At 40.0% G+C, this 25,649-nt stretch overlaps 1 protein-coding gene across 3 annotated transcripts in view; it reads left to right on the top strand.

Annotated features, from left to right (window-relative positions):
• The window catches only part of lsp1a (lymphocyte specific protein 1 a), a 314,767-nt gene that overhangs the window by 247,254 nt on the left and 41,864 nt on the right, over nucleotides 1-25,649 (top strand). For 2 of the 3 annotated variants that reach the window (XM_048545253.1, XM_048545254.1), the window contains exons 7-11: nucleotides 8,827-8,868; nucleotides 11,094-11,137; nucleotides 12,521-12,602; nucleotides 18,214-18,345; nucleotides 23,098-23,196. In XM_048545253.1, the coding sequence (XP_048401210.1) occupies nucleotides 8,827-8,868; nucleotides 11,094-11,137; nucleotides 12,521-12,602; nucleotides 18,214-18,345; nucleotides 23,098-23,196 (399 nt within the window). The remainder of the gene's footprint in view (nucleotides 1-8,826; nucleotides 8,869-11,093; nucleotides 11,138-12,520; nucleotides 12,603-18,213; nucleotides 18,346-23,097; nucleotides 23,197-25,649) is intronic. The other variant, XM_048545255.1, reaches the window with a different exon arrangement.

Raw genomic sequence — 25,649 nt, 5'->3', positions numbered from 1 at the left:
ATAATTGTACCCACATCCAACACTTCCCCAGGGAGTTCATTCCAAATGTGAACCACCCTCTATAAAAACAAATTGCCTCTCATGTCTTTAAATCTCTCTCGTCTCGCCTTAGAAATACGCCCCATGGTCTTGAAATCCCCTATCCTACGGAAAAAGCATTGATCATGCGGAAGTATTCCCTGGGTTTGGAAGGCGCTGTCTGAGGATCTTTGGTGAATTTCTGCAGTGCATCTTGTAGACAGTACACACTGCTGCTACTGAGTATTGGTGGTGGAGGGAGTGGATGGTTGTGATGTGCTGCCGATCAAGTGGGCTGCTTTGCCCTGGATGTTGTCAAGTGTCATGAGCGATCTTGGGGCTGCACTCATCCGGGCAAGCGGGGAGTATTTCACCCCACTCCTGACTTGTAGATGATGAACATTTGGATATACACTCAGGTATCAGAGGAGTTGCAAATGTAGGGTTAAGAGGGCTGTTTCTGCCGTTGTCTTTTCTGGTGCCTAGGTCGATGTCAGGTGGACATGCTGTTTAGGAACTTATGTTACAATTGTAGTTATAACTAATATACCAGAATGCAAGTCTGTCTTTGGGAGAAGAGAGAAGTGAAGAAGAATATGTGATATAAGTGGAATGCAAATTGTCATTGTGTGGATTTTGCCTTGACAGAGAACGATTTTGAGGAGGTAGTTTTTTTTTCAATGTTTAGGTGTCTTTTGGAAAAAATAGAAGTCAACATCAATGTGCAGAAAACTTGCTAATTGAAACCGTCAACAGAATTGTGAAGAGAACCTGTTAAACTGTCCAACGTATTTAAAAGTTCTTCCCCCTTAATCTTTAGGAAAAAAACTGTAATTGCTTGCTATTTTACACTGCCTGTTGAAATAGACCTCAAAAGTTCCCATCCCTTCCTTTCTGCTGCATGATTTATTCTACGACCACCTATTATCATACTAGGATGCCTACCATTTCACAGTTTAATTGATAGGTACAAGTAGCTATAGACTGTTTGAAATGGGACAATAAGTGAATTTCAATGCTTGTTGTTATGAGGAATTCTGCATTTGAAATGTTTGTTCTTATGAGGCATTACGTAGTTGAAGGAACGTAAATGTGGTGAATTTTTTTTGTAAACGACACTTTTTTTCAACATGCACACACACTTAGAATGTTATTGAATTGAACTTTATCACTGTGTGAGGTCTGTCTGTGATGGATATTCGGTGAGTTGGCACAGTAGGGGTAAAGGAAAAAATAATAAGTGGTGGGGAAAATTTTGATCTGAATTGGCACTGTTAGTATAAGGGCTGTAAGGGACTTTTATAGTGAGTAGTGGGACATAAATTTTCCTAGAGGGAGTGTGGGTGCATGGGATAGGCAGGACACTGGGAGTGTCCGAGAGAGTTGTAGTATCGTGAGTGGTGAGGACTTGGAGAGATGATTTATGTTGTATTTTTTATTTTAACATTTTGAATTCAGCACTGGAACACTGGGTCACGCCCTCCACGTGGTCTACCTCAGCAGCTGGCATCTCAGCTTTAAGTCTGGATCAGCAGCCTGACTTCTAATTTTTTAACGCAGCATGCACAGACTGAAAATGCAACATCAGGTTAAAAGTTAGATTCACCGATTCAGGTGTTTACTCAACTCTGCGCACCGACTTGCAAATAAAAATCCAGGCTATTGCTTTTTCCAAAGTGATCTCCATTTGCAAAGATGGATATTACCATAACTTGCTTCCTGCTTGATTATGATTCTTTCACTCAATAGAATTTGTCTTTAATTTGTGGAATTTTCCAATATTGTTTAGGGCCACAGTTCTACTTTATAACTGTATGACTGTGCCGATGCATGGTCTCAACAGCAGGCATTTTGGAGACATCAGAATCAATGACGAAAAAACACTCATTTATATTGATGGGTGGAAAAGTGCACATGACATGATATAAGAGCAGTTTTGCTGTTCAGTCAAAAGTGTCACCGATCTGCCGATTACTACACAAGGGTGCCCAGTAGAAATGATTCAGTTAACTTTCCATTTTGTCTCATTGTGAGAATAGTCGTTTGTATTTTTCCAGCAGTTGACATGGTGGAGGTCAGGAAGTCAACATGTGTGACCTACAGGTAAGATTTGCACTGAATCTGTCATACGGATCAGTTTATTGGGCTACAGGACTAAATTGTGCCCCTCTATGACCTTTTGTAGTCTGACTGTACCGTGAAAATTTTACTCCAACTTGAATTAGATATTGTAGGTTTTTAGGATTTACAATTTGGATTCGGTTGAGTCTGGTGACCTCATCCAAAGCTATGAAACATTGCAATTGTGTTGCACCAATATAAGTGACAGTTAGAAAATCAGCACTTCCTTTCAATAATATGGTTTAGCCCTTTAAGCTCAAGTATTTTCAGCTCAATTTAACAATGTTCCGGATGTGCTTTGCCATATTTCGATGCACAGCTTGAACAAATAAAAGTTACATTCAGTTTGAGAGCTGTGTTCCTGACTTAAGGAAGAGATTGTTTGTTTTGTGGGTTGCCTGGACAGCAGCTAACACCTGTTTCCTGCTTCCTGACTCCACTTTCCATTCACCATATGGACAAAGTCATTTGCGAAAATAGTTGATTTCCTCAGTTTGTCATACCTAAAGTTGTGTAACATGACACTGCAGACAATATAATGTATTCAATCAAACGTTCAAATACTTCTACAAAAATCTTTATAAATACTTAATTGATTATTCTTTGCAATAATAAACATCACGACAGTCCAGTATTTGTCTCTTTAAGCCCTCCGTTAGTCTTCATTAAAGATAGCTGGTATAGACTTTCCCCTTGTTTCATCTGAGTGTATCGGATTTCCTCAGCTCAGCACATAAGATTAGGTGGGAGGGTTGTACCTAGGAATGTAGTACGTAAAACATGTCAAGGTGCAGATGAATGGCACACGGGTTGGAGCAGCCAAATCTTATTCCATGTGTCTGCATTCGAGTTGTTTGGAGTGCATTTTGTGACTTTTTTTTAAGGATTTGCATTGAATCTTTCTTAATTTTCTTTGTGTGTATTCTGAGTGCAGATCAGCCAACAGGCCATGCCACAGAGCAGAAAATCTGCACTTTTATTCACTAGGCACAGTAATGTCTGGAGCCTAATAAAAATTACCTCCCATTTACTTCATGGGTACAGATTCATTTTTAAACCATTAACACTGCAAGGTCACTTGGTATGAATTATCTGATGTCTGTCTGATCACCTGCTTTTTGCACCTCCAGTTCTTCACCGTTTTGTAAAAGCTAACTTAAATGCACACACTGCAGAAGATGGGTCATGTTTTTCAGCAGTTTACACTTGTTTTGGGTTATCAGTAATGTGAAAGATAATGAAACATGTCAGTATGAAAAAGATACAACTGCAAAAATGTGGACACACAATCAAATTTCCCATTGATTATTGTCAATCCTTTATCGATATATATGAACTGGTGACATTACCAGATCTGAGATTTAAATGGAGAACTCTGATAGCTTGCTGCTGCACTAAGCATGTCTGCAACATATCAAGTGTAGCTTTAGCTTCAAGTACAAGATTATCTTAACAGATCAGTGCACACCAAGTAATTTTCAGATTAAGTCAATTTCAACTGCAAATAATTAACAATTTTTTAAGATGCATTTTTTGTTGTTCCAAGTGGAATTAATACGAGTGCACCATTGAAGTTACGAGGCTGAAACATTTTCTACAATCCAATGTGTAAGTAGGGATTTTACTCCAACTGAGATGACTAAATGATAGCAGAATGACTCAATCAAGAAGAAAATTGCCCAGCAAAGTGGAAGCATTAAAATGGCTGCTAAACACAAATACATTCCAGTGGTAATCCTGTATATTAGTTAATGACTAGTCAGCAGGTCATGTTGTTTGATAAAGATTGTTGGAAATGGGGGATAACTTTTTACAATCAGGAATTTTGAATTAATGATTTATGACGCAATTTCTCACTTCTAGTCACTTGGGGTAGATTAACATGTGAGCTGGCTCTGGGCTGGAACTATTTTGGTTGTGCTGTTTTACACTGTATCATTGCCGTTGGCTGTGACTATCTTAACAGTTTAGACATGCGCTGGTAGAAGAAAAACTAGGTAAAAATGAGATTCTGCATTCTATACACAAGGTATTAAAAATGAGGAAGTGATTTTGGATTTGTACAGGGTTTTGCTGAGGCTACATCTGAGAACATTGACTGCAATTTTAGCCATCTGATAATTGGACGGGTATTCGTGCCAAAAGTGAGGAACCACAACTACAAAAAGCTGGCAAGAAACATTTCCCGTCAGAGAATTTTAATGAGGGACCTAATGGATGTTTTTGAAATTACAATATCTTTGACAGAGTGAATAATTTCCACAAGGTGAAAAATTAACAACACGTGGATTCAATTCTCTATTTCTCAATTTTGCAAAAGTCAGAGGAACTTGGGCTATTAAATGATACAGAGACAAATATTAAAGGAAAATTTATTAATATTGAAAAGCAAAATTATATATCATATAGATAATTAGCAGGTCGTCTTTATTGATACATGGTTTGTGGGTGGCTAGATAGTACACGTTGCTGCTACCCGGTGTTAATGTTGAAGGGAGTTGATATGGTACCAAACAAGTGGCTCTTTTATTATGGATGGCGTCAAGCTTTAAGTGTTGTTGGAGCTGCACCCATCTAGGCAAGTGGGATGTTTTCCATGACTTGTGCCTTTTGGATAGTGAATTAACTTTGGAGAGTCAGAAGGTGAGTTACTTGCTGTAGACATCCTATTGTCTGACCAGCATTTGTAATCACAGTATTTATATGTGTAGTCTGATTCAGTTTCTGGTAAGCCCCCAGGATGTTGATGGTGGGAGTGTCACTGACAGTAAAGTTATTGAATGTCAAGGGATGATGGTCAGATTCTGTCTAATGGAGGTAATTATTTCCTCGGAAACGAATGGTGTGAATGTTTGTTGCCACTTGTCAGCCTGAGCCTGGATATTGGCCTGGTCTTGCTGCATTTGGACTGTTTCAGTATTTGAGGAGTCATGAATGGTGCTGAAGGATCCCCTTCTCAACTTATGATGGAGGGAAGGTCATTGATGAAGCAGCCGAAAGGGGTTGGGCCTAGGACACTACCGTGAGGAACTCCTGCAGAGGCATTCTGGAACTGAGATATCTGAACTTCAACAACCATAATAATTTTCTTTAGTTACAGGTATGACTCCAACAAGCAGGGTTTTCTCCCTGATTCCCATTGACTCAAATGTTGCTAGGTCCCCTTGATATTTACTGCCGTCAGTTATTCTCTTTCTAAACCACTTGAAAATCTTGATTGAATTCAACCTTAATTGTGCAAATAATCCAATGTAGATCCTTAATTTAATTTCACCATGCAAATCATTCCCATGATTTTATGCATAACATTCATTATTGCTTCAGGGAGAAACAAATATTACTTAGAGCAAAGAAACACAAGGCCGCTTTACCATACAAGATGTGCCAAGTATCTTAAAAGAGTGGTGGAATACCAGCTATCTTAATCAGAAGGGCACTTTAAAGTAAAATTGTAGCACAAAATAGACCTGCTTTTCTCAATGTTATTATTTGCTTAATATTATGGTTTCATCATAACTCTTTTTAAAAGACAAACAATTGATCACAAACCGACTGAGGCCTTGACAAATTGTGAAACAGGATGTTGTGAAGTTGTGATTACTCCTGTTACAGCTTTTAATGTAGGATTTCAAGAGGATCCTATGTGGTTGCCGCCTGTAGGCAGTCTTTTGGAGTGAGGATGTAGTTTGGTCCTATGTATTGTGTCCAATCAGAAGAGGCAAAAGAAATCATCTTGCTTGTGGCACACTGAATTCTCTTTGATAAATTACTCCCATTTCTTATAGAGAGAAAGAATGGGGAACAAAGTTCCACAGGAACCCAAAGAAGCCAAATTTTATTGATACTAGTGGCAGAGCTTTGTTCTTGTTTTTAGAAAAAATGAATTTCCTGCCTGGCAGCCAGCATGATTGACAGATAACTGGCATCTAGATACGAAAGTTGGCAGCAGAATGCCTGAAATATTACAAGAGATATATATGAAGAAATATTACAGCTTGTTGGGTTCAGGGTGTGGGGCAGCAGAATGTTGCACAGCCAACATCTGATTATTTGCAAAGGAAAGATTGGCAGAGTTTGAGGTGAAGACGTGGAGGAGATGTTGCAGGATAAACTTGAGATTGGATGTGAAGATCCAAGGCAGAGTTATATATAGATGCTTGATAAGTAGAAGAACCAAGGGCTTTAGTGGGTGTTGTATAAGGGTATAAGAGGCCAAAAGTATTAATACTTTAAGTGCTACCCAATGTGATGATGTCACTTATGCACGGATGGAGCTGGAAGAAGTAAGACCTAAAGTAGAGGTCTCCTTCATGTTCTCAGCAGCAATGTCTATCACACCAGTTTGCTATCATGAGGATGGCAGGTCTGACGAATGAAGGAGATTGACTAGGTTGGGATTGCTTTTGCTGGTGTTCAGGTGAATGAGATGGGGTTTCATAGAGACTTCTAAAATTCTAACAGGACTGGATAGGGCAGATGCAGGGAGGATGTTCCCAATGATGGGCGTGTTCAGACCCAGGGATCACTATATGAGGATCCGGGGTAGACCATTTAGGACGGAGGTGAGGAGACATTTTTTCACCCACAGAGTGGTGAGCCTATGGAATTCATTACCAAAAGAAGTAGATGAAGGTGACTAGATATAGCACTTGGTGCAAATGAGGTCAGAGGTTATGGGGAAAAAGCAGGTTTAGGCTATTGAGTTGGATGATCAGCAATGATTGTGAAGAATGGTGGAGCAGGCTCAAAGGGCCAAATGGCTTCTTCCTGCTCCTATCTTCTGTGTTTCTATCTGTTAACTAACTTGTTTAAAACAAGAACGTCTTCCTATTAGACTGCCAAATGGTTTTCCCTGACCGCGTCAGACCAAACAGGCCCTGTAGATCCCTGCCAGGAAAGAGAATGGTGGCAGCAAATTAGCAAATGAATCTTACACCATCGTGAGCTGTGATAAGAATTAATCTTCAAGTGCACGTGCAGGAATGCGGAGCCCTGATCACAATCAGATCAATCAATAATAAGTGATTGAACCAGTTTAAAGAGTAGAAAGGCCTTCTCCTGCTCTCAAGTCCTACGAGCTAATGTTTCCAAATGTCTGTAGCTCTTTGAGTGAGCAGAGAATTTGGGAATGGGAGAATTTGCTTGCAGCAATGAAGGGTGTCTATGTTAGGCAGAAGGGAGGCTGAATGTTTACTTCTGGGACTTGTGTAATGTGGTGGCAAGTGGACATGCATTAATTTTGGAGAGCACTCATCCTAACCAAGAAAGAGCTTGTTATTAATCACCTCAGTGTGTGCATGGCAAAGGGTTCTTGGCCTGGGGACTGAAAAGCAGAACCTGTAGAGCATATCTGCTTCTCACTTCTCTCTCCTCTCCCTGCTTGCGAGGTCCATTGCTAAAATTAAGCCAAAGAACATGAAAGCTGATTTATGGCAAAAGCAAGGTGGAAATAAATTAGGCAGTAACCTGATGGAAACCAATTCAAGGATTATTGAGCCAAGGCATAACTGATTTTAACACCTTGTTCAGTCCAGATCTGCCAACATAACATAATGTTGGAGGTTTTCTGCTCATTGAGCACTGTATCAGCTGTGGGCATGTCAGGGTTTTGAGGTTTCTTTAGATGCTGTGAAATATAGTAACAATGTGGCTGTGTGATGTACTAGCTGAGAATCACTCATTAAAGGAGTGGAAAAAAAAACTGGCAATAAATTAGTTGCTCAAACAGCAATGACCTGTTATTTTTACAAAGCGCACTGCTATTGCAGCAAACTGAACCACCAGTTAAGTAACTTGTATATTCAGTTACTTATTCCTACTTGTTTCACTGCAATATTTTTGAGTAAATTTCTCCTAACATCCTGTAATTTAGTTCCCTAGCTTTTACTTGCTGCAGCAGCACATATATAGTATAACAGTGTGGTGAGTGTCACTCTTATTTCAAGCTGTTGCCAAGACTATTAGTTAACTGCTTTGGAAATGTCAGAAGTCATTCATGCATGACTCAAAACTTTAATTTTCTTTCCGTTTGGCCACAAAATGCAGCAGTTTTCACCCAAGCCTCCCAATTCAATGTGACTCAAATGAGGAACTGAGCAGTTCAGTATACAAAATTGTTTCCAATTTCAGATTGATACACAGCACTGTTACCACACCCAAACTGTGTTTGCATCCATTTACATGTTTCATGATTCAAAATCATTATCATCTGAGTGCAGACTGCTCTGTAATCTGTACTTGTTTCATGGGTTGAGATTTCGAAGAGAGTTCGGAATAGGACCCACCCTTTGTGGCCAGTGTCTACGAAGATTTATCCAGCTTCATCTGAATGCAATCAGGAAAAAAACAACTTATCTTCATTTTTGCAAGTACCTGTTTGAAAGCTGCTCACATAAATAAAGCATGACAACCCTAACTCTTCAGGCATCACAGTGAAAAATGCCTCAATTTGAAACAGATAGTCTTGCCAGCTTGTAGTTATTCCAAGTTGCCATATCTCTGTGCTTTTCCAGATCACAAAAGGACGTAAGCCATTATAATACTGAATTCTCTGTGATTAGTCTCTTGTAACTCTTCGCCAATAGCACTAACCAGACTTGCTCTTGGTTGTCTTTGGGCTGGTGCTATTTCTCTACCTTTTTTTGTCATGGCCTTCCTATCTCCTATCGCCTGTGTCTGTAATTTCAGAAAGAGTATGACGAGGGGATGACGCCAGAAACAACTTGCTTGGTGAGTCAAACTAAATATGAATGAAGCAGTAAACCAACAATTCTGCTTAACCTCCTCTGTAATTACTTCATTTCTCCTTCCCAATTTGCTCAAAGTTTCAGTGAACACATAGTGGGTGAAAGGAACTTAATCTGCCATCGATGCCTTTGCCATCAACTATGTAAATCCAATTCACCATCTTAGACCAATTTATTAAATGGCATTTAATTACTTTGTAAACTCAATAAATCAGCCTATCTTTGAATGGCAGCTAATTAAATTGACTAATTTTCCAAGGTTGACAAGGTTCATTTCATACTTCCTTCAGTTATGATGTGTGCGATTCCATGACCACCTCCACAGTTCTGACTCAGAACAGCTAAACCAACACAGAATATAAATGATTACTGGGATGTTTCTGGCCTATAGCACTCAATTAACTCAACATATCACTGACTGATTTATTTTTCTTTCCTAGTCCAAGTAGATTGAGGTAACTTGCTGTTGCTCCTTTGGCTCAGACCAAAGCAGTTGGTGCAGATCAGAAATCAGACCCTCAAATTTCCAGTTCTTTTGTGACCATGTTTTGTTGAGCTCCTGGCCAATAGCAAATTCCAGTACTGGTATATAATGGAACACCTCAAGAGACAGGAAAGTTCAACTAGATTGGCGTTAGTCACTGCTTGGTGTATAATGCCTAAGTAACCTTATGGAATAGTGTTCAAATTCCAACAAAAATTCTCTTCCCATCTTTCATAAATTTACTTCCGTTTTCTTCTCATATTCCTGATACCAGTCCTTGACATGTATGTGAATAGATATAATTCCCAAATGCAAATACATTCTAATGTTGCACCTCTGCAGCATTCAGTTTACATTTTTATACAATTTATACAATTATTCTTCATCTTAATGAGGCCAATTGCACTATTTAAATTAATCTTTTGAATCTCTCAACTCCCTTAGATTATTTTGTGGTTTAACGTTACGAAAGTGCCCAGATGTTTTGTGTGCCATTTGTGCTGGTGGCAGTGCTAGAATTCCCCAGTGTTACCTCCGAGGCAGTCCTGTAGGTATGGAACAAAATGGTTAAGAAACGGGGAGATTTCAATCCCTGGGCTGATCTCTTGGTCTCTATCAGTCTCCTACCTAATTTAGTAGGAGGCTGTAGCTGGTGGGATAGAGCAGAAATCACAGTCAACAGTACCAGAAATGCAGTCTTGTTCAATCAGGTGACAGATTCATCGGCTAGTTAGCGGGCCAGTCAGGTGGGGAAGACCAACCTGCATATTTAAAGATGGACATTATTAGCTTCTGGGGAAAGCTCACTCACCAGCTTCAGGTTAAGGTTATTACCTACAAAATCAGAAGGTTTGTTGTTGTGGCCCTTTCAACGACTCATAATACATGAAGAATATATACTTTTCCACATGGGGACTTGTTTAATGACAGTGTTAAGAAAGTCAGTTTCATCATTTTGCATTCTTTTAACATTTAAGTCATTAAGATTACTTAGTTAAAACATCACTTACATTGTGTTTGATTTAGTTTAGAATCATTTAATAAAACATGTGAAGACCCGACTGAGTCTGAAGTAATGACTCTGGTATTGGGAGGGATCTGGTTGAAATGACAGTGTGGCACAATTGCTAAAGCACTCCTTTCTTAGCAACAAGTGTTTTAATTCAACTCCCTCATACTGTTTGGATCTAATAAGTTATTTGTTCCTTCATTTGATGGTGTCATTAGCACACAAGACTTTAATTGAAATACTCCACATGCAAAATAAAACAAACCTAACATGTATTTTAAGGAAACAGACTGCAGCTTCTGTAAAAATGTTTTCCTATGTTTATGTTTTTTGAAAGAAGTGTTTTTGCTTACTATCTGAAAAAAACCTTTGATGAGCAACATATGCCGGTTACTAGTATGCCCTTAAAAATACATTCTAACAAATAACTTCTAATGCTGAAGATTTAATTTATTTATGGACAATTTGACATTTTTGTAGAATCTTAAAATTTCTCACTTAGTTCACTCTGAGACTTTTTCTTTCTTCTCTTGTGTCATCTTGTTTAGTGACATTAGGCTGAGTTAAACCAGAGGATTATCCATGGTAACAGCAAATGAGTGCCATAATCTGTTTCACAAGATGAAAAGCCTTGGGCTAGAGTCAAAAGTTGGCAGGAAAGCTTGTGTTGCGCTTAAACTTTGAGACTAAACTCTGCTGTCTTTCTGCTTTCCAGATTAGTGAAAGGACAGAATCGTTGAACCGCTCACTGAAGAAGAGGTGAGAAAAGTTGCTGCAGCAACATTGCTCCTCAGATCATCCTCTTTGTCCACAATCGAAGTTGCCTTCACTCGCTCTTGGCTCTTTGTTTCTCAGCTCATCCCCCAATGCTGCTTCCTGCTCAGACATTCAACCAGATCTGGTCTCTGATAAGGTCATCAACAATCACTTTCTTGTATCCTTCACAACCGAATTTTCCTTTAAATGCTTTAATCTCATATCCATCTGTTTACCTGGAAAATACATATCACCTACAACACCCCAACTGATCAAACTTTGACCCTTTATTTACCTAAGTACCCTGCAGTTGCTAACTCATTCTCTTTCCCTTCACCTTTAATGCCCTGGCCTCTGTCCAAACTTCAACCCTTCAGGGTCATTCCACTTGTAAAGTTCCAAGTTCACTGTATCAAGTCTGAGGCACTGGGGGCAAAAACCCGAATAACTCGACATGAAGTTGACTTGTTCTTTTGTTTATAATGTTAACTGCCCTACAACAGCCTTGCCAAGCCTTGTTCTCCTCTCCGAGTAATGCTCACGATGCTCTAGAATCATTCTAGAATTTAAAGATACACTTATCTTTTTTCATCCAAGTCGAACTGCATGCTTAACATGCTCTAACCTGCTTCCACCACCTTCTTTAAGAATGTATTTTATTTGTCAGCAAGAAGCAGGATGTTGAGCAGCCTCTTCTGCTTCTCTGTTATCCTTTTACAGCATGCCAAATCATCTCCGTCCAATCCCAACTCTGGGCCTCTACCTTTTCCTCTCATTTCTATCCCTGTTCCCCCCCTCTCCCCATATACACTTTTTGAGGCCCAATTAATCCATGAGGCAATCTTCCAACCTCTCGTATCCATTTCCATTAACCACATGATCAACCAACTTCCTTCAAGTGTTACAATTACCTTCTCTTCCCCCTGTACATCTTTATTTTTTGTAATTATGTCCCATTTATTTGCTACATATATTGTCCACTATTGGCAACTGTGATATATACATTGAGGCTCCATGCTTCATAATTCCCTCCCCAGGTTTGTACACCCCTTCGCCAACTCCTTTCTTTTTCATCGCTCCCTTTGAAAATCTGAAATTTCATGACCGCGTTTGGTTACTCCTCCTCAGCTTAGCATTTGATTTGTTGTCCATGTTTCTTCACACCTCTTAAAGCACTTTGTGATATTTTGCCTGTATCAAAGGTATTATATAAGTAAATGTTACTTATTGTTGCATAAATGTATAATTATTCTAATGTTTCTCACTGGGATCGCTCTATAAGGCTAAAATTTAGAACAATGCTTTGCCTTGTGATGTTTCAATGTGTAACTTTTCAAAGTAGTGTTTTGAAAATATAATTTTAGTTGACTGTCTTTTAAATTACAGTAACAGTATTAAAAAGACGCAGCCCATAACTAACATATCAAAGATTGATGAACGATTGGAGCAGTATACCAGTGCCATTGAGGTAAAACGATTTACACACTCTACAGCTGCAGGCTTGCATTTCAAATGTCACACACAGACCTTGATCTCTTAGAATGGAATTGTTGGAAGAATCGTAGCTGTGTATGAACCTTTTTTGTTAAAATCCATTTCGCTTTGTCCTTGTAGAAGGTCACCTGTAGGTTGGGAAGGTACATGACCATCACCTGACTGGCCTTTGATGTCATTGTAGGACCAGGGCTTAGGATTTAGACAAAAAAACTTGTCATTATTCTCCCTTTCCAGCCCCTCTCTTCCAATAAATAATTCTCAGATTGCGCAGCGACTGAAGTTGCCAGTACTTTTACTGATCGTTGCCATAAGAGTTGAAGCTTATTGTGTTATTTGCTATTTAGTTATCAATATTTGGGGTGCCATGGTGACTCAGTGATTAGCACTGCTGCCTCACAGTGCCAGGGACCCAGGTTTGATTCCACACTCAAGCAACTGTCTCTGTGGAGTTTGCACATTCTCCCCATGTCTGTGTGGGTTTCCTCTGCGTGCTTCTGTTCTCTCCCACAATCCAAAAACGTGCAGCTTAGGTGGATTGGCCATGCTAAATTGCCCATAATGTCCAGGGCTGAGTATGTTGAGTGGATTAGCAATGGGAAATGCTGGGTTATCGGGATGGTGTGGGTTTGGGTGGGATTCTTTTCGGACAGTCAGTGTCAACTTGATGGGCTGAATGACCCACTTCCACACTGTAGGAATTCTATGAATATAGAAGAATTTGTCAATAAAGGAGCAGTGTTTTGAAATGTTATCACCAAGGCTCAGAGAGCTGAAGAAATGCCTCTCTCTTCACTCCTCAGCTAGTTACAACAGGTTTTGAATTTTTGGAAGTATGTGCTTTTTTCAACTCATTGTATATTTGACATGTCTTAAGCAGCCAAGAAACAAGCCACCTAGATCTAATGAATTAGCAAGTTAATAATTTGTTTTATTATTTTTAAAAAAACTCCATTAAAACAATAAACATACCAAATCCAATGACATCTGCATACCAGCAAGCAAATTAAACAAATTACATGGTAGGGTGGGGAGGGGTGATCTGCAATGGGAGAGGTTACTGATCATGAGTGAAATCAGTCGCGCTCCAAGATTCCTTGAGTAATGTGAAAAGCTATTCGTGTTTTGACTGGTATAAGCTGGTTGTTCTTCTGGAGACAGTTTCAGTTTCAGTTACAGAGTAAAACAGCACAAAAACAGACCCTTCTGTCCAACTTGTCCATGCTGACCAAGTTTCCCAAACTAAACTAGTCCCACTTGCCTGTGTTTGGCCCATATCCCTCTAAACTTTTCGTGTTCATGTACTATCCGAATGTCTTTCAAATGTTGTAAATGTACTTGCATCGACCACTTTCTCTGGCAATTCATTCCATTTACAAGCCACCCTCTGTGTGAAACGGTCACCCCTCAAGACCCTTTTAAATCTTTCTCCGCTCACCTTTAAAATACGTCCCTTAGTTTTGAACTCACCCAACCTAGGGAAAGACATTTGCTATTCCTGATATCTATGCCCCTCATGATTTTATAGATCTTATAAGGTCATGTCTCAACTTCCTACGCTCCAGTGATAAAAGTCCTAGCCTATCCTTCTGACTCAAACCTTCCAGTCCCGGTCACATTACTGTAGCTCTTTTCTGAATCCGCTTCAATTTAATAATACCCTACCTATAGCAGGGCGACCAGAACTGTACACTGTACTCTGAAAGTGGCCTCACCAACACCCTGTCCAACCTCAACATGATATCGTAACTCCTATCCTCAATGGTCTGAGCAGGAGTGTAATGCCTCTAAACTCTTGTTTTCTCACATTTGAAAGCCTCCCACTTGTCAGTCATCCCTTTACCTGTGAACAGGCTAATCCAATCAACTCTTAAAAGAACCTATTTCATACAGTCAAAATTTGCCATACGCCAATTAAGAACTTTAACTTCTGTACAAGGTCCGCCCTTTTCTGTAAATGTTTTAAACTGATAGAATTATGATCACTGCTCACACAGTGCTCACCCCACTAACACTTCAGTCATATGCTCTGCCTTATTTCCCAAGTGAAGGTCAAGTTTTGCTCCTCTGAAGGTACATTCCATATTGATAAAGAAAATTTTCTTGAACACGTTTTACAAATTCCTCACCATCCAAGCCCTTAACACGATGGCAGCCCCAGTCTATGTTTGAAAAGTTTAAATTCCCTACTATTATGACTCATATTCTCTACATATTTGTTCCTCAATTTCCCTCTGACCGTAGTATAGAATCCCATCAAAGTAAGTTCCACCCATACAGCTTCACTGGATAACCCCTCAGAAATATTCTCTCTAAGTACAGCAGTAATGTTTTCTTTAATGAAAAATGTCATTTTTCCTCCTCTCTTGCCTCCCTTTCTATCCTTCCTATGCGCATTAACCCCAGAACATTGAGCCACCAGTCCTGTCCCTCCTTCAGCTGTGTTTCTGTAATGCTATGCTGTCCCAGTCCCATGCTCCATACATGCCCTGAGTTCATTTGCCTTACTTGTAAGACTCCTTACCTGAAATTAATGGAGTTTAATTCTTCAGAGCTACCCTGTACTCTGATTTGTTCTTGCCTGTCTTTTCTAATTAACTTGCTCTTTTTAAAAAAAAATTCAGAACCGTCCTCATCTGTCTTTCTATTACCAGTACAATTTAGGGTTCCCCTCCACCCCACTGATTAACCCCCCAACCCCCCCAAATTGTGTCATTTTTACCAACATGTACAACCTCTTTTGGCTTCTCACTCTCCCCTTTGATAATTTGCTGTAACTGCTTCGAGATGTCCTTGATCCTTGTATTAGGGAGGCAACATAGCATGCTGAATTCTTGATCACTGCCACAGAATCTCCTGCCTGTGTCCCTGACAGGACAGTCTCCTATAGCAATTATTCTTTCAAATCTTGACAAACCCTTTTTAATACAAGATTCATTCTTCGTACCCAAGATCTGGCTGCTATTTCTGTTTTCCTCTGAGAGACTGTCCTCCTCAACAGTATCCAAAATGGTATACCTGTTTGCAAGAGGAATAGCCACAGGAAACACTTGAACTACCATTCAACCGCAACTGACAGTCACCCATCCATTTGACTGAACATGCAGTGTAACAAACTGTCTAAATCTGCCTACAATCACACTGTGTCTGGCGTATGCTCTTCAGTGATTCTAATTGCCTCTCCACCGATCTAAATAGTCTGATATGATATGGATCCAAATGCACCTCCTGCAGACACTGTACCCTAATTTCCCATTTCTGACAGGAGGAGCGTATAACTCCATTGATTGCCATAATTGCTTCTTAAAAGTTGCTCACTCAGACTTGCCAAAGGAACCCCATACTTTTCCAGAATATTTTCGGTTGTATTCCAAAATGGGTGTTATGTCTCTTGGAGTTCCATTCATTTTAAAATTCTGTATGTTGGTGATGTGTTTCAAGCTTTTCAACATGTAATATAGATAGGATCTGAGCTTGAGAAACTGCTGAGAGAGAACCATCCTTTTATTACATTCTGTTGGCCTTGTTGCTGTTACTGCCTTCTGTAACGAGCAGACAAGTTTACCCACCTTAGTTTTTGCATGGAGAAATTTCAGTCATGTGATAGCTGACAGGTAGCACATAAAGGGTGAGATCCATGTTAATGCAAAGGTTTTGATTTTCCATGGTCAAGCTATCAAGATTTCATTAAATGAGGACAACGGGTTGGGTTGTGGGAGGGGGGGGATAGTGGTTCTTCAGCAACTTTTTTAACACAATGAATTTCTGTAAGTTTCTTTTTGTCTCTGGCCATTCCTGCAAATGCACAATATGTTATTTATTGTTGGTTTTTAATAGCAAATCAGTCCCTTATAGTGTCATCTAGACATCTAAATTGGAATTGTCTGTGGATCTTGACCGTCTTTCAAATGAGGTGTCTTTTGCAAAACCATTTTAGAACAGTACATTAGCTCATTTAAAGGTTGTGTTTTTAAGCAAACAACCCAGATTTCAGTTCAACCAATGGAATTAAAGGTTAATATTCCAGATGACATAATTTCATGATGGAAGGAGCTGATTTAATTGGTAACAGGTGTCAGTTACCACTATCATTTGGCCATGGCAGGAGAGTTAAAATTTCCTAGAATTCCTGACATCTAAGTGTGTCAATAACATAGTCAGGTGCTCAAGAAGATATAAGCCTGATTGTTCAAAGGAGTAGAAAGACATCTCCTCTATCCAGATATGAATCAATCATAGATTGACATAATACAGGTTTCCTCTGTGCTAGCAGTGCTGACTCTGCATGAAATGAACTTAGGCGAGTCTTGAGCTACTTCCTATTAATGATGGGGTTACAGTTCAAGTTCTGCATCTAATTTTGTATTACTTGAGAGCCACATTTTTTGGTGTTTAGAATGTTTTCATTCTCATAAGGACCCACAGTATGACATAAAAATGCAATGTTCACACGGCAAAGATAACTGTTCTGTGTCAGGCTGGCACATTGTTCGTGCAGAGTATAGAATTCTTGCAGCATTGAGGAGGCTATTCAGCCCATTAAGTTTTTGAAACCCATCTGCAAAAGCAATCTATTTCATTCCACTTCCCTGTGCTTTCCCTATAAACCACTAAGTTTTCTTTTGCATTCAGTGCTTTTCCATTTTTCTTTTGAAAACAAGCAGAGCTGTCATTAGACATAGATTTTCTTTCTGTCCAAACACTTAATATCTGACTTGCGCATGTTTGGTGCTAATCCTGGAGTAGAAAGTGCCCCATTTGACTAGTATTAAAAATCCTTGCCTTAGTATGTACAAATTTTGACTAAATTAAATGACATTAAATTTAACAACTCTATAGATAAAATGTTGTGGATGCAGCAACCGAAATGCGTCTAATGATAATAATTGTAATTCAGCTGATGTTACTTCAGTTCCGTAACTGTGGTCAATATCTTATCCCAGCTAACACTGGCTTAAGGGTTACTGACATTATTGCAGTTAAATGCTGTGTTACTAATTTATCCTGATTTGAATTCAACCGTGCTGTCAGATTTGAGTCAGTACACTGTTCCCCACCCACACAAATCCAACTGTAATACCATTAGCATTCACAATTGTGAGTGAGTAAATCCTGAATACATATGGAAATGATTAGAAAGAGGCAAAAGAAGATGTTCAAATATGTCATGACCTCTATATCCCAAATGCTTTACACTCAATGAATCACTTATGAAATGGAGATATAGTAGACAAGTAATTCTTTAGTAATTCTATGTAAAACTGAAAGTTTGTTACTGAATTGTTGGTGAGCCATTTTCAATTTTTTTTTCAAACAAGGACTTAACATTGTACTTGTTCATCTTTCTGTACCAAATTTCTTTCTAGCCCTTTGTCTTTTTTAGAGTGCATTCTAATGATACCAATTTTCTAATATTTTGCTCAAGAGAAAATTGTGTCTGAACCTATGCTATGAGTATCAGTAGGAGCTGCCTGCCTCAATACATATAGGTGGTGTATTCATTCTTTGATGCTACTTTGTAAATCATTGCTAGTTTACTTTCATTTAATAATACTGAACTGTATCTGTCTCACACGCACAAACAGAGCACTACAAAGTCACTCAGACACACGTCGTTGGACATGCCGAATCTACCAGAGGACGTTGCCACCAAGAAGAGCCTATGGGAATCAGGCGATGTTGCAGGCTATTCAGTTGCCAAAGGAACACCATGTAAGGTAATATACTATATTCGTCACTTCTCCATCAAATTGGACCATCATCCACAAGTGCACACTGATATACTCAGCTTGACATATGTAGTTGAGTGAACTGGAAACCCAATCTCTCCTATGACACTGAGGAATGTCTTCCAGCTGAATGTTTAAAATCCAAGTCTGCGTCAGCTGTCATATCCTGCAATTCCATTAATTTCCATTTCCATTCACCACAAATGGGCTTCCTTTCAAAATACCTCTGCGAAAGCTGCTGTGATTGGAAACGACCAATCTGCTCTTATATGGGCATTAGATGCCCAGTTGAGATCAATATACAAATTCTGGAAAATTCATTTCTTCATTGAGGGTGTGTTGTGTTACAGATCAGTTGGGAAGTGTATTTGGAGCTATGGATAGTCATGAAAAAACAATAACGTTTTCCAATGTTCTTTTTGTCCAGTGGCTGACCAGTAATATTTCCTGTCCTTGGTGCACTTGGAATGATTTAATACTTTACCTGTGCGGCCATATCATATTCGCACCTTCCTTGGCCATCATGATCAGATTCAAACCTGGCTTTCTGTCTCAGTGACCGGGATGCTGGCAGTGGACTACAAGATCTCCCCACACTTCCTCATTAGAAATAGCAGCAATAAAATACTCAGGCATTTCACAACTACCTGTCACGAATTCCCACATGAGCCAAGGAATCATTTCAAGCATTCTTAAACTGTAAATGCTTCTATAAAACACAGATGTGAAGCTCTCTGCCACAAATTAGCTGTTTTGTATTTTATTTACAAGTTGCTGTGCAAGTGTTGATCTCCCAAACTGGGGAAAAATTAAAGTTCAGTTATTGAATCTGTAAACCAAATGTATTATTCATTCAATGTATGTTTTGGGTCCCAGACTTTTCGCATTATCATTTGTTCTGCTTGATGCATCATACAAGCACATCAAGCAACAAGATAAATCAATGTCTACAAAAAAATCGAAAGGTCATTCAGACCTGAGTGTGTCAGACTGAAAATGAGGTAGAACTAGCATACTAATGGCACTTTTCTGACATCATTCTTCAGCAGACTTGACAAATTAAGAGCAGAGGAAGGAACTGTATGATTCCAGGCATTGATTTAGGTGAGGAAAATGACAGGAGGTTCAAGTGGAACATAGGATGTAAGATACATGACCAGTCTCTATGTAAATGCATTCCGCTCTTAACTCTCTTGGTATCTTTTCATGCTGGTTTTGTTAATTAACTGTAAGATTGTGTTGCCACGCGCTTGATGTCCCTGTGTGTCTAAGTGGTGGAGACTCTGGGTTTGGAAGGTATTGCTGAAGGAACTGTGGCAGATTGTTGCAGGGCATCTTGTAGGTGGTATACGTTGCTGCCATTGCATACAGATTGTGGAGAAGCTAAACACTTAAAGTGGGGGATGCAGTTCTGCTCAAGCTATCTGCTTCAGTGTTGTTGGAGCTGCAATCATTCAGATGTTGAGAGAGTATTCCATCTCATTCCTGCCTTGTGCCTCATGATGTTAGTCAAGTTTCAGGGATTCAGGAGGTGATTTACTTGCTGTAGAATAGCTAGCTTCTGACTTGCTCGTGCAGGCACAGCATTATGTAATAAAGCCAGCTTGGTTTCTGGTCAGTGGTAACCCCAAGATGTTACTTAGGTTTAGATTTATTTATCTGTCATTTGTACCAACTATAACAATACATAAGTACAGTGAAAAGTGCACAAAGTCACCATTCACTGGTGCCCACTTGGTTACAAAACAAGAATTAAAGATTAACAGAGCCAAAAGTTACGCAAGAAAAAGCAAGTCAAGATCTCAGAGTCCCAACTCCTACCTCCACAATGGTGCAGGCTCCGCTCCAATTACTAGGCTGCCTCTCCCTGCTGCCCCCTCACCGGCCCAATCTCACCTGCCCATGCTCGATCTGCTATTGCCACAGGACATGGCCTACGCATTCAGCTCCCACCATGTGGTTCCTGATCATGACCTGATTCCTTCTCAACCGCTTAGGTAGGTAGTTAAAAGGGCAGGTGTTGGTGGGGAGATAGAGTTACGACAAAAAGGAGAGAGTAGTGGGGACTTGACTTTCTTAATGGTGTTGTATGTCATGGGAGATAGTTAGATTGTCTCTTGTTGGAGATGGTCATTGCCTGGTACAGGTGTGATACTAATGTTACTTAAATCCTATTTTTCCGAGCCTGGATATTGTCGTAATTAAAAAGAAAACAAAAGAACTGCGGATGCTGTAAACTAGAAAGCAAAACAGAAGTTTCTGGAAAAGCTCAGCAGGTCTGGCAGCATCTGTGAAGGGAAAAGCAGAGTTAACGTTTCGGGTCCGGTGACCCTTCCTCGGAACTGAAACAGACCTGAAACATTAACTTTGTTTTTTTGCTTCACAGATGCTGCCAGACCATGCTGAGCTTTACCAGCAACTTCTGTTCTGTTTCCTGGATGTTGTTTTGCTGCATACCTACGTGACTGTATCATTATCAGAGGAGTAAATTACTGCAGATGCTGGACCTGGACTGAAAACAACCAATGCTGGAGATCACAGCTGGTCAGACAGCATCCACGGCGAGAGAGCAAGCTAAAGTTTTGAGTCTAGATGACCCTTCTTCAGAAGTGAAGACTCCAATGAAGAGTCATTGACACTCAAAACATTAGCTGTCTCTCCATGGATGCTGTGTGACCCACTGTGATCTCCAACATTTCATCTTTTCATTATCAGAGGAATTGCAAATAGAGTTGAACTCTCTGAGGTGATTAGCAAAACTCCTGACTTATGAACATTTGATCAAAGGAGGTAATTGATTTAATTACTGAAGATAGTTGTACTGAGGACATTGCCATGAGGAACTGCTATGGCGATGTTCTGGGACAGAGATGGTTATCATACAGCAGCCTTGGCGTTAAGAATGACTCCAGCCATTAGAGAGTTTTACACCTGATTTTCATTAACATCAATTTACAAGTGGTCATACATGATCCGCTAACTGCCTTAAAATTAAGGGCAATCACTCACACCTCACCTTTGGAGTTAAGCTCCTTTCTCAATGTTTGGACCACCCTTGTAAAGAAATTGCGAACCAGATGTTCCTTGTGGAATGCAAAATGGGCAGTTGTTAACAGATTACAGGGGAGAATGGGGTGGTAATTGTTAAATTGAATTTGTCTTTTTATTTTAATAGACAGGACATACCTGGGCCACAATCCACTTTATTGGGCAAGTATCAGTATTCACAAGTTGTTCACCTGAACAATTTAACTAGAGATGTGACTGGTCTTGAAGTACGGTCATCAGCTCTATCACTGAGAAATTATTGGAAACATAGCCTTTGCCACATCCACTGTGCTCAGTTGTTGACATGTGCCAATACCACATGCTGTTGTAGGATCATTTGAAATGCCAACTTAAACTTGAAACCCCTTTTATTTCAAATATCAACCCAGTCTCCATTTGAACCTCCTTTAACCCTTCAGGAGTGGTCACTTTGGAGAAGAGCATCCATTGATGAAAACTCAGGCACTGCCTGTTCCACTTATTTACCATGTTTCTAAATTGTTCTATTTCCTCAGTGGTGGCAGACTGCACATTCAACTAAACGTGGGCAAAAAACCACTGGATTCAGTTGTAATCTTCCAATCAACACCATTCCATCCACAACCATTGACCTGTGGTATCTGAGATTGCTTGCAGCTTCAATATCCTATTGGCTTTGGCTCTACCTTCTGTGCCATGCCCTCTCCATCTCTAAGCCCAGATATTATCCCAAACCGGCTCAAGCTTACTCATTATTTCCACACTTACTGATCGGTATAGACTCCTGATCCTCAAATTTCAATAGGTTCTTATCCTCCTGTCATAATCCATTTATGACCCTGTCCTCTCCATTATCGTAATCTCAGACAGCAATACAAATGGCCACAGCCCCATGCCCCCACAAACTCCCCTCATCGAACTTCAGCCTCCTTATCATTGTGCCTTACCTTTTTTCCACTGTTGCTGACCAGGCCTTAGGTAATCCTGATTCCAATCCCTCACAATTCCCTCACAAAACCTCTCTATCTGTCAATGTTCTCCTTCATTGTGTCTTTGCCTAAAACTTGCCTCTTCAACAGGGCTTTGGTAACCTTGCTTAAACTGTCTTTTTGTAGTATAGAATCCATTTTCCCATGTGCCTCTGAAGCATCTGGGGACATTTTGTCAGCATTATGCCACTGTGCAGAGGTTGTTATTACCCAAGAAAAAACCCAGTGTGCTTTCAAACAAATTAGTAATGGACTTCCTCTTTCAAACTTATTGATGCTCTATAACTGGCCCATTAATGTCAAATCAGTGTCATATTACTCGGCTATGACCCTAGCAGTTCCAGTCTCAGTGAATAGTAAGAGGAAATGTGCCTTTGTCAGGCAAGATTGATCTGTTGGGAGAATGTGTCACTGTTTATTCTATCTTCCCTGCGCACAGATTCTAATGAGCTTTTTGTTAGATTTTATCAAATCCTTGGCTAGAAACAGACAGAAAAGCCAATGGTGGCCTGTGCAATTTTCTTAGAACACACTGGCAATTTATTTTCACCAAAGAGTGATGTAAAATTGTAAAGTGATTGTCAGAAGTATTGTACACCAGGGCAATTTTGAATTGTGCTCAGAGATGTTAAGTAAACCTTTGCGATGAATTATCCAGTACTTGGTTTGATAAATAACATTTTTCCTCTGTTTGCTAATCCAATCTAATTTTTTTTTCATCCAGGATACTGATGGGCTGAAAGTGGGTGTCTGTGACCTCATCAATCAATGGGTGAGCAAGAACCCAGAGTCCAATTCTCGGTCCAGCCCCTCCAAACCAGCAGTAAGTTAACATAGCTGTATTGTGACTTCTAATTGGCTTTACATTGCAATGTCAATCACTAATCACAATATAATGTTTTGAAGGAGATGGCTCCCATTCTATGCTACCTTTTTGAGTTAACATGTTATCTTGTGCTTTGTGTTTATTGTAAACAACGAAAATTGATGTTAAAAGTAAAAGAGTTTGCATCACTGATATCGTTTTTAATTCATTCAGGAGATGCAAGCTTGACAGGTCAAATTTAATGACCAACATTTATTTGCCCATCTCTAATTGCTGTGGAGAGGTAGTGGTGAAATGCCTTCTTGAACAGTTGCAGTCCATCTTATGTAGACTTACAGTGCTGTTGTGAGGGAGGTCCAGGATCTTGACCCAGTAAAATTGAAGGAAATGCAATATATTTCCAGGTCAGAATAATGAATGGGTTGGAGGAGAATTTGTCTGTGGTACCATCATAAATTTCTCCTGTGACCATGTACACATTGGTGCTACTGTGTGTCAGTAGTGGAACAAGTAGATATGGTACAAATCAAATAGGGTGCTTTATCTCAGATGGTGTCGTTCATCTTGAGTGTTGAAGCTGATGCCTTTTCGATAGTAGACTGGAATTAGGAAATCAGGATGTGAGCTTTCCATGCAGCATTTCTAGCCTGTGACTTGCTGTTGTAACCATTCTATTCATAGACTGATTACTGTTCAGTTTCTGTTCAATGGTGAGCCTGAGGATGTTGATACCTGGGATTAACTGATGGTGAGACCATTGAAAGTCAAGGTGTAATGGATAGTCGTAGGTATACAGATCTACAGAGAAAAAGACCCTTCAGCCTGACAAGTTTGGGCTGATCAAAAACAATAACTTAACTGGTCTAATCCTAATTATCAGCACATGGCCAATAGCCTTTTATGCCTTGCAAGTTTGTATCTGTATACTACTAAAATGTTATGAGGGATTCTGCCTCTACCACTTTTACAAGCAAGTGAATTCCACTTTCTCATCGCCCTCTGAGTGAAACAGCTTTTCCTTACAGCCTCTCTAAACCTGCTACCTACCCCCCCGTCATTGATCCCTACACCATTGAAAAGTACCTCCCTGTCTATCTATGCTCCTTATAATTTAATACACAACAATCATGTCCTCTCTCTGCCTCCTCTGCTCCAAGAAAAACAATCAGTCTCTCCAACATTTTTAACAAAGACTCTCCAGCCCAGGCAATGCTCTGGTTTAAATAAAACACTTCTCATTTGTTGGAAATGGACATTGTCTGCCACTGTGTGCGGTGCAGATGTGCAATGTCACTTGTCAGCCCAAGCCTAGACATTGTCCATGTCTGTGCACATGGTCATGGATTGCTTCAGTATTTGAGGAGTCACACATGGTGCTTCACATGTGCAGTCATCGGCAATCAACTGCTTCTGACCTTGTGATAGAGAGGAGGTTGTTGAAACAGCTGAAGATATTTGACCTTGGACATTGCCCTGAAGAACTAAAGTGATGTCCTGGAGAGAAGGTGATTGATCTCCAACAGCCACAGTCATCTTCCTTTGTTTTGGGTAGAGCTCCAACCAGCACAGTTTTCCCTCTGATTCCTGTCGATTCCATTTTTCTAGGGCCCCTTGGTTCCATGCTTGGTCAAATGTTCCCTTGATGTCAACGGCAGCCACTCTCCCCTCACCTCAGAAGTTAAACTCATTTAACTGTGTTAGGTCCGAGTCTTTAATGAGATCAGGAGCTGAGTGGCCCTGGCAGAATACAAATTGAGTGTTAGTAAGCAGGCTGTCATAGATCCAGTCAGCAACCAAGCCCTCACCCAGCAAAGTCAGTAAGTGGTGCTGCTGAGCCATTCTTGCTGGTAGACATTGACTTTGCCCACCCAGAGTACATTGTGTGCCATTGTCACCCTCTGTGCATCCTTGAAATGGTGTTCGTCGTGGAGGAGCACTGGTTCATCTGCTAAAAGATGGCAGTATATGATAATTAAAAAGAGATTTGTTTACTCATGTTTGTTTTGATGTTGTGGGGTCCAGTGTCAATGTCGCGGATTCTAAGAGCAGCTCCCTCCTGACTGCATGCTCCTGTGCAGCCACATCTGCTAGGACTGTCCAGCTGGTGGGAAGGTTAATTATGGTGGTGTTATCTGGGATGTGGTCTGTTTGGTAAGATTCCATGAGTATGACTGTCAGGTTGCTGCTTGATGAGGGAGATCTCCCAAATTCGGCACCAGATATTGGTAAGGAGGACTTTTCAGGATCAACAGGGCAGAGTTTCTTGTCATTGGTTGACAATTACATTCATTTTCTGACTTTTTTTTAAGCTGTTTGACAAAACTGAGTGGCTTTCGAGGCCATTTCAGAAAGCAGTTAAGAATCGACTGCACTGCTGTGATCTGGGTTCATATATAAGGACAGCAATTTTCCTTCCTCAAAGGAAATAGTGAACCAGATGGGTTTATTAA

This window comes from Stegostoma tigrinum, chromosome 17, assembly GCF_030684315.1.
Source record: "Stegostoma tigrinum isolate sSteTig4 chromosome 17, sSteTig4.hap1, whole genome shotgun sequence".
Classification (NCBI taxonomy): domain Eukaryota; kingdom Metazoa; phylum Chordata; class Chondrichthyes; order Orectolobiformes; family Stegostomatidae; genus Stegostoma; species Stegostoma tigrinum.
Note: the sequence above shows the minus strand (reverse complement) of the source record. Positions and strands in the feature narration are given on the sequence as shown.